This window comes from Sorex araneus, chromosome 2, assembly GCF_027595985.1.
Source record: "Sorex araneus isolate mSorAra2 chromosome 2, mSorAra2.pri, whole genome shotgun sequence".
NCBI classification, from domain to species: Eukaryota; Metazoa; Chordata; class Mammalia; order Eulipotyphla; family Soricidae; genus Sorex; species Sorex araneus.
In genome coordinates this window covers 35,492,822-35,511,062 of record NC_073303.1, presented here as the reverse complement: position 1 = coordinate 35,511,062, position 18,241 = coordinate 35,492,822, and the positions used below count along the sequence as shown (strand labels likewise).

The 18,241-nt window shown below is 41.3% G+C and overlaps 1 protein-coding gene across 7 annotated transcripts in view; it reads left to right on the top strand.

Moving 5' to 3' along the window:
* Positions 1-18,241, top strand: part of DENND4A (DENN domain containing 4A) — a 143,598-nt gene that overhangs the window by 63,228 nt on the left and 62,129 nt on the right. For all 7 annotated transcript variants that reach the window (XM_055125269.1, XM_055125267.1, XM_055125266.1 and 4 more), the window contains exons 11-15: positions 2,596-2,740; positions 3,009-3,184; positions 10,160-10,260; positions 14,837-15,055; positions 16,106-16,251. In XM_055125269.1, the coding sequence (XP_054981244.1) occupies positions 2,596-2,740; positions 3,009-3,184; positions 10,160-10,260; positions 14,837-15,055; positions 16,106-16,251 (787 nt within the window). The remainder of the gene's footprint in view (positions 1-2,595; positions 2,741-3,008; positions 3,185-10,159; positions 10,261-14,836; positions 15,056-16,105; positions 16,252-18,241) is intronic.

Genomic DNA, 18,241 nt, shown 5'->3' with positions numbered 1-18,241 from the left:
TACCCCTGGCGGTGCTCAGGGGACCATATGGGATGCTGGGAATCGAACCCGGGTCGGCCGCGTGCAAGGCAAACGCCCTACCCGCTGTGCTATCACTCCAGCCCCGAGTGAAATATTTTTCTAAGTGGTAGGCTGAATTTTGGGGAAGCCTCTGAACAAGAACCACGTATTTAATCTTTGACCACTCAAAGAAATTATGAAATAAATTTTCTCTGAAGTATAAGTTTTGAAATTTAATTAGTACTTAACTTTTAAGCAGCAGCTGTAATTACATTATTTGGTAGTGCACGCTTAAGGGACATTAGATTCCATTTTTTTACATTAATTTTGTAATATTTGCAGATTATTTCATCACTAGTTCCTGGCCTGCCCAGAGTGATTGGTGTTTTCTTAACCTTTGACTGAAAATAAGCTAGAAATACTGATTAAGACTATATAAAAACAAATTAAATTACCCCAGAGACCTTTTTTTTTGTAATAGCTTTGTTGATATATATTACACAACATATCCAATTAAATTGTACTGTTCAGTGATTATAGTCACAAGAATTTTGCTATCACTTTAACCAATTTTGTAACTTTAGAATATTGTTATTTCGATACATAGAAACACACATTGACCCCTTCCCAGCCCTTGTATAACCACTAATCTTAATGTCTCTATAGATTTGCCTGTTCTGGACATTTCAACTCAATGAGTCATATCAAATATGTTCTTTTGTGTTAGCTTCTTCCACATAGCATTTTTCCCAAGTTCATCCACATTGAAGCATGGAGCATTACTGCATTTTTGTACATTTACAGCAAACATCTTTACTGTAGAAAGATAATCCCATTTAATTTATTCATTCATCAAGGGATGAACATTTGTGTTGTTCTGCTATCTCAGGCTACCATGAATTCTGCTACAAACATACACAAATTTTTCTGGATATATTTTTACATTTCCATGATACTTTTATTATTTTGCTTTCACTGTCACTGTCACTGTCATTCTATTGCTCATCGATTTGCTCAAGTGGGCACCAGTAGTATCTCCATTCTGAAACTTGTTCTTACTGCTTTTGGCATATCGAATACACCACAGGTAGCTTGCCAGGCTCTGCCGTGCAGGCGGGATACTCTCAGTAGCTTGCTGGGCTCTCTGAAAGGGGCGGAGGAATTGAACCCGGATCAGCCTCATGTAAGGCAAATGCCCTACCTGCTGTGCTATCGCTCCAGCCCATTATTTTGCTTTATATAAAATATATGTTTACAATATATTATTAGAGTTATTTGAAAATATGGTAATTTAGTGAAGCCAGTTAGCATTATATAGGCAAAATACTTGTTAGCTTACTAAATTATTTGCCTTATCAGTTCAGTGTTTTGCTTACCATGCATGTAAGTTTAGCTATTAATTTTCTTTGTATATCTCATTACTTGCTATCTTTTGCTTTAATATTGCTTTTACCATAGTACTGCAGATACCTGAATTATCATCAGTTCAGTTTTCTGGCACCCATCAAACCCAGGCTCATAGATGTGTATCATGTGCTCTGCTGCTGAGCTACATTCCTGGCCCCTAAGTCCAAATTTTAATGTGTCTTTACTTTACAGGGGATGGGTCTGTAAATTTTTCTGATAATTACAGTGGAAGAAGATCCATGTCTTTAAAAAAAAAACTTCCATAAAATAGTTACTTTCTGCCAAAGCATCCCTCTTTTATATAGTGAATTTTTTGGGGGAGGAAGGGCAGGGGTACACCTGGGGTTTACTCCTGGCTCTGCACTCAAGGATCACTCCTGACAGTGCTCAGGGGACTATATTGGGGCTGGGGTTCAAACCCAGGTCAGCTGCGTGCAAGGCAAATGCCTTACCTTCTGTACTATTGCTCCAGCCCACGATATTTTTTAATTGAACATTACCTACAAGGCAGATATTATCTTTATTTTTATTTTAATTTTTTATCTTGTTTTATTTTTGGTTTTGGAGCTGCACCCAGCAGTGTTCAGAGCTTATTTCTGCCTCTGTGCTCAGGATCATTCCCGGTGGAGCTCAGAGGACCATAGGCGGTGCCGGGGATCAAACGTGGGCCAGCTGCATGCCAGGCAGGCACCTTTCCCGCTGTGCTATCTCTCTGTTCCCTTGCCTTCACCTTCCTGTAACGTGAAGCAGACGACTTTTTTTTTTTTCTTTTTGGGTCACACCCAGCGATGCTCAGGGGTTACTCCTGGCTCTGCACTCAGGAATTACTCCTGGCAGTGCTTGGGGGACCATATGGGATGCCGGGGATCGAACCCGGGTCGGCCGCGTGCAAGGCAAACGCCCTACCCGCTGTGCTATCGCTCCGGTCCCACAGACGACTTTTTATCTTCCTACTGAACACAATGCAGAAGAACCAAGTTATTTTGAAATGTCACCAAAATCGCCTTGTTTTCTAGTATTTCTGCTGTAGTGTTTTCCACGTGTAAGTGCAGCACTGACTGACATTTAAGGGCCATTGAACTCAGTAATAGAAAATTGTGTCCTAAAAATGAACTTTACTCATTATTTTGGAGAACAAGGTTCTGGATCATTATCTCTTTAATTATGTCTTGTGGTTCCAATTGACAGTGGTGGAAAGTTTTCAACACTACTCCAGAATTTAGGCCCTGAAAATGCCGTGACTCTGCTGGTGTTCGCAGTGACGGAGCACAAGATTCTCATCCACTCCCTTCGGCCTTCCGTGCTCACTAGTGTAACGGAAGCCCTGGTGTCCGTGAGTATCACCGTTTCTTCATCACCATCAGTATTGTTTTAAACCTAATTTGTTCATATAGTTCGAAGCTATTTCCATGTGTAACTAAAATCCTGAGAGTACTGATTTTGTTGTTGTTGTCAAAAAGGGTTTAACCGTAGTAAGTGTGTAATTCATTATCAAGTCTTAGAACTCAAGTATAAATAGTTAAGGACAATTTTGTGTGCGTGGGTCAATCAGGCCTTCGTGTCCGGCTGCTAAATATTCTCCTCTCTTTTGTTTCTCCAAGATGATTTTTCCTTTCCACTGGCCGTGTCCCTATGTTCCTCTCTGCCCACTGGCTCTAGCCGATGTCTTGAGTGCTCCGTGCCCATTCATAGTAGGAATTGACTCCAGATACTTTGATCTCTATGACCCCCCGCCAGATGTTAGTTGTGTTGATCTAGATACCAACACCATTTCACAGTAAGTACATTTTAATGATTCTATACCCACTAATTTATGACTTTACAGTATATATAAATTGCTTATTTTTTAAATACTAATTAGAATTTTGGGGAGGGGCTTTTTGGTCATACCATTGATGCTTAGCGGTTACTCCTGACTCTTCACTCAGAAATTATTTATGGCAGTGCTTTGGGGACCATATGGGATGCTGGGGATCAAACCCTGGTCGGCTGCACGCACGGCAAACACCCTACCTGCTGTATTATCGCTCTGGTCCCAACTTTTTTTAAAAAGATACATTGTTTTGTATTTAGGTTTATTATTATCTGAATGAGCTCATATATGCTTTCATGGAATGTACTGGAGTATTAAACACAAAGAATATACACATGTTAATGCTCACATCTTTACATATGTAAGAAACAGTGTCATGAAAAATTATTATTCAGAAGTTTAGCAAGAGAGAAAATTGAGGTTAGAAATAGAAAAGTTGGTTTCTCTTTCACCAAGTAAGTATGGGGTCAATCACAAATTGAATTGAAATATCATTCCTTGGCTACATTTTAAACTTATTTCCAATCTTGTGTAATACTGTTAGAATTCTAGTATTTCACAGCAAAAGTAATAATGTCTTAAATGTTTTTAGAGATACACATAAAATTTTAGTATTTTTATTGAAATAATATTTAAGTTTTAGCGCCTTGAGCTCTAGATCCTTGTTACCACTTTATTAAACACTGATTCTCCAGGCTGAAGAGAGGGCACAGGAGGGAAAGCACGTAGCCACAGCAACCAGCGTCAGTTTGACTCCCTGGTACGCACGGAGCCTGAGTGCTGCCGGGGCCTCTGCTGACACAGAGCCAGGAACAGCACTGCACACCTCGGGGTGTGGCCCACTCTCCCTCCCAGGCCCCGGAATTCAGGTTCCTAGATCCCTTATTTCAGTGCAGTCATACATTGTCAGGGAAGAGGAAACTGATGCAATGACCACTTTGTGTTTGTAGAAAATACTTAGCAACGAATTAGGTGATCAGTAAAGTCTAATAGCTAGTCTACTTTTTTACATTTTTTTCCCTTTTACTATGAAGCCTTTTAATTTTTACATTAGTTTTACATTAATTTTTACAGTTTAACATTATTTCTGGTCTTAAAACTTCAGCTGCCTAAACCACTAAAAAGTTTAGCAAATAGAACTTTTTTTTCCATTTATTTATCTTTTTTTCATTTTCTTATTGAATTACCATGAGATACGGTTACAAAGCTTTCCTGATTGAGTTTCAGTCATACAATGATCGGATACCCAACCCTCAGCCAGAGCACATCTCCCACCACCAATGTCCCAGTATCCCCCCCAATCCTACCCCTCCCCCTGCCTCTGTGGCAGACAATCTCCCCAATACTCTCTTTTGTATTGCTTGTTATGATCAGCATAAGATGTCACGTGGCCTCAAGAGTGACTGCATGCTCCTAGAATTTTAAGATTTTAGATAATTGGGGTCTAGAGAAATCTCTATAGTGAGATGCTTGGGTTCGGGGATTCCTTTGTGTCTCTCTGGATCATGGCTGTTAAGGAGCTTAAGTAGCAGCCGAGACAGCTTGTGGGTGTGACCTCCAGCCAAAGGCTGAGCGGCAATTGCGGGGTGTCAGGAAGCCTGAAGGCGCCATCAGGCTACTGATGCACTTGCCGCACAGGTACAGGCTGACCTGCCAGCAGCACCATACCCCCCAAATAGAACTTTTATAAAACATGTATGTTTTCTGGCTACCCCCTGCAAAAAAAAAAAGCCCCAAATAAATAAATAATAAAACATGTATGCTTTTGGAAAATAAAACATGTATGCTTTCAAAAATCTTTTTTTCAAAGGAGGCCTAACCAAGAAAATATGCGGTATATTTTGTGCATAAAACCATGGTGTGTGATGGTGTGTGTGTGTGTGTGTGTGTGTGTGTGTGTGTGTGTGTGTAATTTATCAAGTCAGGGATACTTTATCAAAAGATCTTATTCTTTACCAGTAATGTTTAATTTGCTTATTTATTTTGGGAGGGCCACACCTGGTGATGCTCAGGGGTTACTCCTGGCTCTGCAGTCAGGAGTTAGTCCTAACAGGGCTCAGGGAACCCGTATGGATGCTGGGCATTTAACCCCGATCAGCCATATGTAAGACAAATCCCTTCCCCTCCATTCTAGTCCTCTGGCACCATGAATGTTTAATTTTTAAATATTGAAATATTTTTAATTTTCCAGTATCTTTATTAATTATCAACAGAAATTAATGTTTTGTGACATAATGTTTCTAAAAATGGAAGCTATTGTGAATAAATAATCCTGTGGTTTATTGTGGGAATATATTACATTTTTCATTTTTGTGTGCACTCCTTCAGTTTCCTTTTCTTTTTTTTCTGTTTTATTTTGGGGCCACACCCGATGGTGTGTGGGGGTTGTTCCTGATTCAGTACTCAGGGGTCCCTCCCCAGAGTGCTCAGGGGACATGTGGTGGCAGGTGTTAAAGTCAGGCTCTCTGCATGCAGAGCCAGTCCCCAGCCACTGAGTTCTCTCCAACCCCTCCCTCCATTTCTTAAAAGAATATTTTTCTTTTTCTTTTAAATTTAAATTCTGATCACTAATGGGTTGAAAAGTGAAGGAAATACTCGTTATTTATACTTGTCAGAAAGTCCTGAAATGCTCGCCTTCCCAAGCCTGTTGGAGACCAAAGCCCAAGCAAAGACAGTTAGCTTTCTACTTTCCTTCACCCAGGATTTCTGAAGCCTCCAGCTGAAAATTTGAAAGTAACACAAATCATCTAAAACGTTTGGTGTCCTTTTCCACGAAGGGAAATTATTATCTTCTCTACTCTAGCCAAGAACCTGGATCATCGCTTAAACTAACTCAAATTATCTCTTGTAACTTTGTGAGGTCATTTTTATTAACCTCTATCCCTGTCACAACTTTAAAAAAAATTGGATGAAACAAGATCATTTTATTGAATTTTATTTAGAAATATGTGAGGGGAGAGGGAGAAGTGTGTGTTCAAGAGAGAACAGAGGCTTCTTCAGAGTGGAAATAAGCAAAGAAACGTCAAGGCAAGCAGGCGAGATTCATGTTCAAGGGAGAACACGGGCTTAGGGAGCGAGCCCCAAACTTCAGTGTCTAACTAATGTTTAATTGGAAAGCACATGACTTCTACTGCTGTTTGGTTTTGAAATGATTACTGTTCAACTCCAAAACTTAGGCTTCTGCCATGAATTACCGACTACTTATGTAAGGGTCATTTTGTACAAGGAAGTCACGGTGAGTAAATGCAAAAGGCTATGACAGATTCAGACTCAGGTATAAAATGAATCTCTTCTCAGCAGAGTTTAGAGTGAAGGGGGAAAACGGGCTGGAGCTATAGTACAGTGGGAGTATTATAGAGAGGGCACTTGCCATGCACGTGTCTGACCAGGCTTCAATCCCCGCCATCCCATATGGTCTCCTAAGCACCGGCAGGAGTGATCCCTGAGCACAGAGCCAGGAATCATCCCTGAGCATCACCGGGTTTGACCCAAAAAGCCTCCCTGCCCCCAAAAAGTGGGGGGGGGGCGGGGAATCAGGTGAATAAATAACTGGAGGTAGTGAAATAGTCCTAAGATGCTGTTCCCGTATATATGTGAAGTGCCCTTAGTGTAAGAAGGAAAACAAAGTGTCCGTCTTTCTCTCGTGCAAGGCAGGTTTGGTACACAGTGACTGAGAGGCACAGCAGGAATGCTCTCTTGAAGCGCTTCATTAAGAAAATAATGTCAAAGCTCTAATGTCACTTCTCTAGTGTCAATGCAACACTTCAGGCTCCTGGCCACATGATAGGAAGTAAAACTTTCATAACCGACCACAGCTTTACTCTTCCCTCTCTTTGTTTTCATCTTCTCATTTGTGAAAAAGATATAAAAACATTGTTATTTGTCAGCTTAAGTTTCTATCTCTTTCTTTAGCTTTCAAGGTGATATTTGCCCATCTTGTATTGCACAAAGTTAAGGAAATATATTTTTAAATATTCAGCAAGTTCTCTACAGACCTGCACTGCTTTTGTCTTTAATGGTTAGGGTTCAAGGGGTTTTTTTTCTGTGGTATCAAGTTTTATAAACAAGTATTCATTGGTTCCAAAGCAGAAAGAAAAGATTCAGTAAATAAAGAATGGAAAAAGTAAAGCTTAATGTTACTCTGAAAGCTTTGCATTGTTTGATCATCATCTTTATTTATTCTCCTTTCTCATGTATAATTTAAAGAACAATTGGGTGGAAATCATTGTAATAAAGGAGATTTCAGGAGTTTGTCCTCGAAACAGATAATCCTTTCATAGTCAATTAAAAAGATATTTTTTTTATTTTTTTTATTTAAATTTTATTGAATCACCATGTGGAGGGTTACATAGTTCTCAGGATTATGTCAGTTATACAATACTCAAACACCCTTCCCTTCACCAGTGCCCATATTCCATCACCAACCACCCCATTATACCTCCCGCCCCCTCCCGCCCCCCCAGTCCCCGCTCTTGTAAGTGATAAGTTTCACTTCGTTTACGCTTTATCTTGGTTACATTCCATGTTTCAACACATAACTCACTATTGTTGCTAGGGTTTCCCCCCATAAAAGAAAAGACAGTCCTACTGTCAAGGGAGCATTTGATAGCTCTCCATTGCTGAGAATGTAGAGATATTAAGTCCCGCTGTTTGTTACATAACTTTTCTATTTTTTTCCCCCCTCATCCTGCGCCACCAAGTTCACGCCTGTTTAGTAATCACCACGCTGCTTGAGAAAGGGAAAAAAAAACGAAAAAGATGGTTATTTCCCGTCATCAGCCGGCGTGGGGCTCTGGCTTAGTTGCTAGTCTGGTAGAATGTCTGCAAGCAGTTTCTGGAACCAAAAGTAATACGCTGGTATCGGCCCCGGCTCGAGATTCCACCAGTGTCCTGCTGTTCCAAGTACATAATAATTTATTCCCTTGTATCCCATTCCCACGCCACCAGGTCCGTGTCAGCCTAATGGACATCATACTATGGTTAACGCCACGCCGCGTTTCTTCCCGAGAAAGGATATTTCTTCTCAGCTGGCGTGGGGATATGGCTTAGTTCAGTCTATAGAGATGGCTACCACTTTGATTGCCTTCAATATTTCAGCAAAAGACTTACTATTCTTGTTAGGATTTCCCACCAAAGTCCGACCCGTTAAAAAGGAACCATTTCATATTGGTGATGATTAAATGACATTAGGTCGCGTGGCAATGGCAGCGGCCTCGCGGCTTTGAATTTCTGTATAAAGTCCAGGGAAAGTACAGCCAGAAATTACACGTCACTACAAACTTTAACCCTATTATGGTCCCCCCAAAGTCCAACCCATTACAAAGGAACCATTTCTTATTGGTGATGATTAAATGACATTAGGTTGTGCAGCCATGGCAGCGGCCTCGCGGCTTTGAATTTCTGTATAAAGTCCAGGGAAAGTACAGCCAGAAATTACACGTCACTACAAACTTTAACCCTATTGTGATCCCCCCAAAGTCCAACCCGTTACAAAGGAACCATTTCATATTGCTGATGATTAGATGACATTAGGTTGCGCGGCCGCGGCAGCGGCTGCGCAGTTGGGGTTTCTATATAAAGTCCAGGGAAAATTCTGCCTAAAATTCTATTGCTACAATCTTTTACCCTTCAACAAAAAACTCAGTACTATTGTTTGGAGTTTCCCCCCACGGTAAGCCCTGCTAAAAAGGGACATTTACACGTTGCTGACAATCAAGAGATATTAGATTGCGCAGCTGCGGTAGCAGCCGAGCGGTTTTGGATTTCTATATGAAGTCCAGGGAAAATTCTTTTGGTAATTGCATCACTCGCTGGCGGTGCCTGGGTCAGTAGCTCCGAGCACACAGTTTGGAGGCATTTTGGGGGCGCTGCTCTTGTCCAAAGTGGTTCAGTTGCCTCCGGGGTCGATCTCGCACGGCGGCAGAAAAGAGCATACCCACATGGCTCTGTGCTTAAATACCGGCACAGGGCGGATCCGGAAGTCCCGCCCCATTGGCTTTCCCGGGCTTCCTGCATAGTCTAAAAACCGGCTGTTGCCTCGCTGCGTTCAAAAAGAAAGAGTTGAGAGAGAAAAGACCATACCCCGCTGGCAGCGCCTGGGCCAGAAGCTCCGAGCACACAGTTTGGAGGCATTTTGGGGGCGCTGCTCGTGTCCAAAGTGGTTCAGTTGCCTCAGGGGTCGATCTCGCGCGGCGGCAGAAAAGATTAAAAAGATATTTTTGAATGTTACATTTATTCCAGAAATTTCATGTGACATTTTTTCTCAAAGAGATATTTATTTTACTTAAACTTTTGGGAAACTTAAAATGAAATATTTACACGTATCAAAGTACTTTGATAAACTTTTATTGAAAGTCTTCTACAGTGTTTTTCTTAGACTTGGTGAGAAAAACTGCTAATTGTAGAATTTTTCCCAATGTTAGGTGTCTGCTAAACAATTTAGTTTGTTGAAAGACCACTACATTCTAGTTTTTGTTTGTTTTTCAGTCACAACCTGCAGTGCTTAAGGATTACTCCTGGTTCTGTGCTCTTCTGGCACCACTCCTGGCTTCTGGAGAAGTCTGGGAGACCATATTTGGTGCCAGGCATAGACCCTGGGTCAGCTCCATGCATGGCAAAGGCCCTCCACTCTGTACTATTACTCCAGTCCCTATAATCATGTTTCCAGTGCCCATGGAATTTATTCAATACCAACATAAATTTTGAGTTTAATTTAATTTGGTTTCTACCCTCCTATAGTTTTTAGCTATTCAACACCCCACTGTATCCTGTAGTTTTTTTTTTAACTAATCAGAATATTTGGTATGTGTTCTATTTTTGGTTTAAGGTATTTTCTCTCTTCTCCTTTTTGTAAATATTTAATGATTATATGCTTAACTCCACTCCACCAAAAAAAATTGTTCATCTAACAAAGATGTTATTGTTATGCTTTTATCTCAGAATTGGTGACAAGAAAAATGTAGCCTGGAAGATACTTCCAAAGAAGCCATGTAAAAATCTGATGAATACACTGAATAATTTGCATCAGCAACTGGCAAAGTGTAAGTGGAGAACTTAATCAAAGAAAGTAATTTAAACTAAGAAGAGAGTCAAATCATTTCGCCTTACTTGTAAAAGAATAGTATTATTTTATCTAAAGGAAAGTGATTTTACACTCCTAAAGGCAAATGTTCATTAAAGCAGAATTTGTTAGACTCTATATGGAAGATTTATAAAATTTCTATCTTATCATGTCATCCTAGAATCATTTTAGAATACTAAAATTTTTAAAAGGCTCAGATGGTTATTTCTCTTAGTTTTACCATTTCTGAAATGCCATGAGAAAAATAAAGATTCCTATTTCTATATTTTCTTCATATGTAGAATAGAAAAAGTTGGGGAAATCTAAGACAGATGGCTTAAATTATATTTTTGAATACTCATGATTTCATTGGGTGAGAGCAAAGTCTTGTGCTTTTCATCTTCAGGGGATCTTACTGCTATGATTCTCTCAAATAATTTGAAGATAGAAGTTTGCCAAAAGCTTTAGGAAATTAATGTAAAAGAAAATTGATTAGGATATGGCATATTTTAGGATAAAACTGATGTAAGAATATATTTTGAAATGGCCCATTCAGGAACCATAATTTAAAACTTATTTTATAAAATATAGTCAATGGGGCTGGAGTGATAGCACAGCGGGTAGGGCGTTTGCCTTGCACGCAGCCAACCTGGGTTCGAATCCCAGCATCCCATATGGTCCCCTGAGCACCGCCAGGAGTAATTCCTGAGTGTAGAATCAGGAGTAACCCCTGTGCATCACCGGGTGTGACCCAAAAAGCAATATCTATATCTATATCTATATCTATCTATCTATATATATATATAGTCAATAAGATACAACAGTATTTGAGATTCTCATTAATGTATTAGATAAAATGTTAGAGGCAGCCTACACCTATGAGGTTCAGGATGCCTCTGTTAACTAGAAATAGACCTAGAAAAGAACGAAACTTACAGAGTAAACCTTTAATTTGGAAATAGTGCATAAGTATGAGGAGAAGAAAAGCATCAGCATCAAGTAGAGCAAAATCTATTTTTGTTCTCTCTTGCTTTGTCTTATGGAATAAATGATATAATTTTTTGTCTCAAGGTCACGCCCAGCAGTACTCAAGGCTGACTCCTAGCTCTGTGCTCAGGGATCACGCTTGGTGGGGCTCAGGGAACTGTGTGGGGTTCTGGAGGTTGAACCTGGGTTGGCTGCATACTGGGCAAGGACCCTGCCCACAGGGCTGTCTCTCTAGCCACATAAATCATATAATTTTATTTAAGATACCTAGTTAATTGCTTTGTAAAAAGTACATACATTTGAATAATTGAGTTTAGCCATTTTTTGTAGTAATATCTATACATTAAAATTAGTAACATAGGGGCTGGAGCAATAGCACAGCGGGTAGGGTGTTTGCCTTGCACGCGGCCGACCCGGGTTCGATCCCCAGCATCCCATATGGTCTCCTGCGCATCGCCTGGAATAATTCCTGAGTATAGTATGAGTGCATGAGCCAGGAGTGACCCCTATGCATTGCCGGGTATGGCCCAAAAAGCAAAATAAATTAAATAAAACGAGTAACATAGTTCATCAAGTTTTTGTTGAAGGAAAGAATCTTAAAGCTAACAATTTTAGATAGTATTGAAGGATTGTATACTATTTTAAAGATTCAGAGTACTTTTCATAGATACTTTTTATCTTTACAACTAATAGGATTATAAAGTTGAAGGCAAAAAAGGAGATTGTCAGTGATCATTGGGTAATAAGTATGAAAAGAATATTAAATCCAGGGCTAGCGCAATAGCACAGCAGGTAGAGTGTTTCCCTTGCACACGGCTGACCCGGTTTCGATTCCCAGCATCCCATATGGTCCTCTGAGCACCACCAGGAGTAATTCCTGAGTGCAGAGGCAGGAGTAACCCCTGTGCATTGCCGTTGGTCCTCTGAGCACCGCAGGAGTGATTCCTGAGTGCAGAGCCAGGAGTAACTCCTGAGCGTTGCCAGTTGTGACCTGAAAAGCAAAAAAAGAAAAATGAAATAAATGAAAAATAAATCCTAGGCTTATGGAGCCAGAGTGTGAGTAGAGTGGTTAAGGCCTTTTGTTTGCACACTGACCCCAGCTTGACGCCCAGGACCACATATGGTCCCCTGGGCACCAGTAGGTGCGGCCCAGCCCCCACCCCTCACCCCCCCCCACACACACACACAAAGTCCCTAGACTTTATTTTCCTCTACCTATATTTTTTCTAGTACTCCGGCCCCTTGGACAGTAAGAATTTAAAGCAGACCTCTCTAAAGTTTTTAATAGTACTCATGTCTTTATTTTTTAAAAAATTTAAAGCAAGGAGCTGGAGCAATAGCACAGCGAGTAGCACGTTTGCCTTGCACGTGGCCGGCCCAGGTTCGATTCCCAGCATCCCATATGGTCCCCCCAAGCACTGCCAGGAGTAATTCCTGAGTGCATGAGTCAGGAATAACCCCTGTGCATCACCAGGTTGACCCAAAAAGAAAACCAAAAACAAAAACAAAAAATTTAAAGCTAGGGTACTTTTTTTCTTGACCCTTTGAGAATCAGTGCTCCATAGCATCCATATGAAATATATTTCCTACATTCTCTCCCACATCACTACATTATAACCATGAATATCAGAAACTGGATCTTTTTTGTATGTGTATCAGTGTTACTTTGTTTTTTCTATTATAATTCTATAAAGTAGTTCACAATATTTGATTACATTTAATATTCGAACATCAATCCCACCACAATTACACCTTCCCACCACCATGTTTGGATGTTTCCACCATCCAGAACCCCAACTCCTGCCCCAAAGCAGAACCGAAATAATTTATTTTGTATTGTTAGTTATGAATAAACCACTGAAAATGCTCCAAAAAACTTTCCTTAGAGAAGAGTGTGTGAAGATTGTTGTATTTCACCCAGGGGCCATTAAGCCCTTCTATAAAAAATTACTAGTAATGTTGTTAAGGGTTGAGCCTTCTGTGCATATTTATGTATATGTGTGTGTGTGTATATATATATACATATCTATATACACAAACACATGTATAATATATTTCTCTCTAAGATTGGTTGCCTTCTACTTCAGACCCCATCAAACGTGGTGCGCTACTCTCAGAGTAAGAGTGGTGTGAGGTATGAAATGTCCCGAGGCCGCAAATGTGGCCACATAGTCCAGGGGTAGGTTTACTTGTGGGTGAGGCGTGGTTTGAGCGTGTGGAGAGTGGCCGTGAGCAGGACGGAGGTTGCGTTCTGGAGGTTTTCGGCTGATGGGGCTGGGTCCCTTGGGTCCGGAAGGGGCCTCACTCGCCTCCCTCTGGGGTGCCCCGAATGAACAGCCTGGCTCAGGGTCCAGCGGCATGGCTATGGCAGTGTCACGTTATGCCCTCTCCGGAAATTGAATCTTGAGAAACAGAAAAAGAACTGCTCTTTATCTTCAGAACATTTCCAAATCAGGTGCTGTTTTTACACTTTTGCTCGCTCTCTCTCTCTCTCTCTCTCTCTCTCTCTCTCTCTATCTATCTATCTATCTATCTCTCTCTCTCTCTCATCTCTTTCTCAATCTAGTCGCTTTTTCTCTTAACAATTCCTCTATTTTTCCTTTATTTTCATTAGATTTTGAAAATGTTTTTTTGAATATTTTCATGATAAGTGCAGGTCATCCGTTTCAAATTCTGTGTTATTTCCATTTGAACCGTCATTGAAGCTATTGACTTTGATCTCTTGATTCAGGCTGTATCTGCTCTAATGTTGCTAGAGTACCGCCTAATGCCTTCAGTACTGTAGGAAGGGGGATTCCTTGTCACACTTCAGTCCCTGTCCCTCCTGATGGTGGTATGCACACATGTGCATGGTTATAAGGGAGTGATGAGAGAATGTCACTGTCACTGTCACTGTCATACCACTGCTCGTCGATTTGCTCAAACGGGCATCAGTAACATCTCCATTTTGAAACTTGTTACTGTTTTTGACATATCGAATATGCCACAGGGAGCTTGCCAGGCTCTGCTGTGGGGGCAAGGTACTCTCAGTAGCTTGCCAGGCTCTCCGAGAGGGGGGAGGAATTGAACTCAGGTCGGCTGCATGCAAGGCAAATGCCTTGCCACTGTGCTATCGCTCCAGCCCAGGAGAGAATGTACATTTCATATGGATTAGTGGAGCTTTGTAATGAAAGTTAAAGGTGGGAAAGAAAGACCTCTTGTATTCGCCTCCTTTGGGGGGAAAAAAAAGTTGCTTAGCACCCCTGGAAATTTGCCTTCTATAAGCTAAGAAATAGAAAGTGTGTCTGAGGCCCCTGGTGCCCTCACTTCCAGCCTGTGGGGTGACAGTGCCGCTTTGGGAAACTCGGAGATAAATGAAGAGTCGGGAGCCCTTCTGAAAAACGCAACTGATTACATTTTTCTCAGTTTTAGTTTGCGCTATAATTGACATAAAGAATTCTGTGACTTGGTTGTGTGCCTGACTTACATTCAGTCACTTGGCTCGAGTCACCAACACGCTTGTGTTGCCGCGGTTCCTGCGAGTCAGCCCTGGCCGTTAGGAGAAAGACTCACACTGCTTGTCTTCACAGTGCAGCAGAGACCCAGGGACGACGGACTGATGGATCTAGCAACAAACGACTATGACTTTAATTCTGGAAAGAGATTGCATATGATAGATTTGGAAATCCAAGAGGCGTTTCTGTTCTTCATGGCCTCCATTTTGAAAGGCTACCGGTCATACTTACGGCCGATAACACAAGCCCCGTCCGAGACAGCCACAGATGCCAGCTCTCTCTTTGCTCTTCAAGGTGAGTGAATGCGTCGGCTTGCAGATTTCAGATCACTGCGCTTCCCCTCATTGTGATTCAGTCACTTTCTGGGTTAGTGGCCCAGATTTATCAAAGTACATACTGATTTGGGGGCCTATGTATCAACTGATAATCCATTTCTGTATAACTTGTAACCATCCAGCATAATAGATACAATCCAATGAGTGAAATAGGCACAAGCCACTGTTTGAAAAGTTACAGAGTTTCCTATCCCTGTATTACTTTCTTGTTTAGAAACCTTTGAAGAAGGAATGTATTTAATAAGTGTATGTTGAAACCCTCCGGACATCTGCCATTGGGCTTAGGGTAGTATTTGGCCACAAACAATTGAGATGGCATCTCTCAGTGTCATAGAGCTTATAGTTAGGAAGAGAGCATCAAATTTGAAAATAATTTTGAATTTTAAAATTCAGATTTTCAATTTGAAAATAATTTGAAGACAGTCTGAATGAATACATTTTAATTCATGACTTTAGATTGCAGGTGTCTCCTAAGGAAGTCACATGTGAGCCTTGATTGCAGGATAAGTAGAATCTAGCCAGTCAAAAGAGAAATAGGGGAGTTTTTAGGCAGAGACAATAATTCATGAGACAAATCGAAATGAATCTGCATCTGAAAAGCCACAAAGCAGTATGGTCATTAGAGGACCTGAGTCTACCAACTTCCAGCTTGGGGCAAAGTAACCAAGAGGAAGGAAAGAAAGAAGGAAGGGAGGGAGAGAGGGAAGGAGAGAAGGGAGAGAAAAGGACGGTTAGCATGAATACATTTGGGTGACTGTTATGTTTTACCAGTTTGTTTATGATCTCTAAGGCAGTGAGGGGACAACACAGATCATTACGGCTGAAAGTGTCGAGGCTAAGGCTAAGATACCTTTCCTATTGCTAACGTTGCCAAGTCCTGTTCCCTTTCTGGGGTCTTTATCTTCCGCAAAACAGCAGGTATTGTGAATGTAGGGAATGTGGTTGATCCCGTTCCTTCCCATCAAAATGGTATTATATATTTTTGACATTATAAATTTGTGTTGAACAGCTTTCTTAAGAAGCCGGGACCGGTCACATCAAAAATTTTATAACTTGATGACCAAAACACAGATGTTCATTCGCTTCATTGAGGAATGTTCTTTTGTCAGTGATAAAGATGCAAGCCTGGCGTTTTTTGATGATTGTGTAGATAAAGTAAGTACTAGTATATCTATAGTGCCCTCACTTCTTTTGTGTGACTGTTACGTTATTATATTTTATATAATTTCACTAGTTTTCAACCAAATATAAATTCTGTTTCATACGTGGCCCTTTATTGTGATTTTTGTTCTATTAAAAGCTGTTAGAAAACAGTATCCTTGCAGGGTCTAACTAAATCATTAGTTTGATTTTTGGTCCATAACTCTGCTCACCCACTTGGAGACTATGGGAATTTTGTTTAAACCTATAGACCTCCAACTTGAGCATGCTTGATTTTTATCTATTCTTCTTATGGTCTATAAAAGGCATGTCACAAGTCTGGGCATGTGACTCAGATGGTAGGTCACATGCCTTGCATACGTGAAGCCCTGGACTTGATCCCTGGAACCATATGCTGTATTCCCTCCCACAGACATCAGCATATCTAGATGTGCCTGTGTGACCCCTGAGCACTGCCAGGCCAGACACTGCAGGATAAGGCCCTAGTAATCCTGGTAGTAAAGTGGATGGCACAGTGGTTAGGGGTAGGTCTTTGCATGTGCAGGGCCCCAGTTTGATTCCCAGCACCATGTGTCCCATGGCCCTCGTGGTCCCTGCACTTCAGGGCCTAAGCAGCACCTCATCCTCTAGCTTCAGGAACAGCCCAGGAGTTCTGGGGAGGAGCCAGAAATGTCGTTGTCATGGTCATCATCATCACCACCATCATCATCCACATGTGACTTGTCACATGCTGAGAATAAATCCAGAGCTGATTGAATAACTCACCTGACCATTTCTACAGTTTAGGGGCAAGTTTGTAGCACAGACTTCAGTAAGGAACATTCAGTGTATCTGCTTATCAGCCTTCTGCAGGGACGGGCTCATCTTCTCTGTCTAGTTTTAACTTTCAGCATATATATGGATGAAGCAAGGACGGATTCTACTTAGTTCAGTTCACGGTGAAAGCTTCCCTTCCCCTTCACTCCTTCTGTCCTTGGGCAGAACAGTGCTCGGTACATGACGGATATCCATGCTGGAGAGAGACTACCTAAGTAGGGTCAGCAAAGATTAGGAGCCTAGTCTGAGGCTGTCTCAGCAAAGCAGGTGAGAAAGGACCCATGCAGGGGAGGGAGGGAGGCACAGGGGGGTTGGGGAGTCAGTTGACGGTGCATGAGTGTAGCGTCTACTCAGGTAAGAGAGTGACAGCAGAGGGCAGGCAGAACTGGGCTGCCCAGATTTGATCAGGAAGGGGGAAATGCCAGCTGTGGGGCAAGGGGTTGGTCTAAAAGCAGTTACCAAAGTCAAACTAGAAAAAAGTCGTATCCATGGGGTTGATGAGGATGGGGGAGTTTTATGTATTCAGGGGATTGACTCGGTGAGTATATGAAAAGTAATTGTCAAATAAATAAATAAATAATAAAGTAGTTATCAGAGACTGGAATTGGAGATCTGATGCATAGGTTTTCATATGTGTAGACAGGGTCTGGAAAGTGTAGATGGAAGTATGTGTATGTGTGTATACACATATTCCCTGAGTGGGCCTGGGGCAGTGTGTCAAGGGCAAGAAAAGCAAGCGTTAGATGAACCCTGAATTATTCTGTGCTAGAAAACACAAACGTGTTCCAAAAATGATTATGATGATTATGATGTGCTTCTTTAAAAATACACTCAAAGGGACTGGGAAAATAATATAGTAGGAAAGGCGCTTGCCTCGCATGGAGCTGACCAGGGTTTCACCACATCTAGACTGCCAAACAACGCCGAGAGGGATCCCTGAGTGCAGAGCCAGTAGTAAGCGTTGTGTTCAGCTGGGTGTGGCTACAAAGCAAACAACAACAAAACATTAAAATACACACACACACACACACACAGACTCTTGTACATACAGCCAAACCAGTTCAAAGGATGTCCATTAATTACATCTGGAACAATTTGAGCATCAGTATGAATATCAGATTACAATTCATTGAATAAACAGCAATGAGTACATAGAAACACTAAAGAG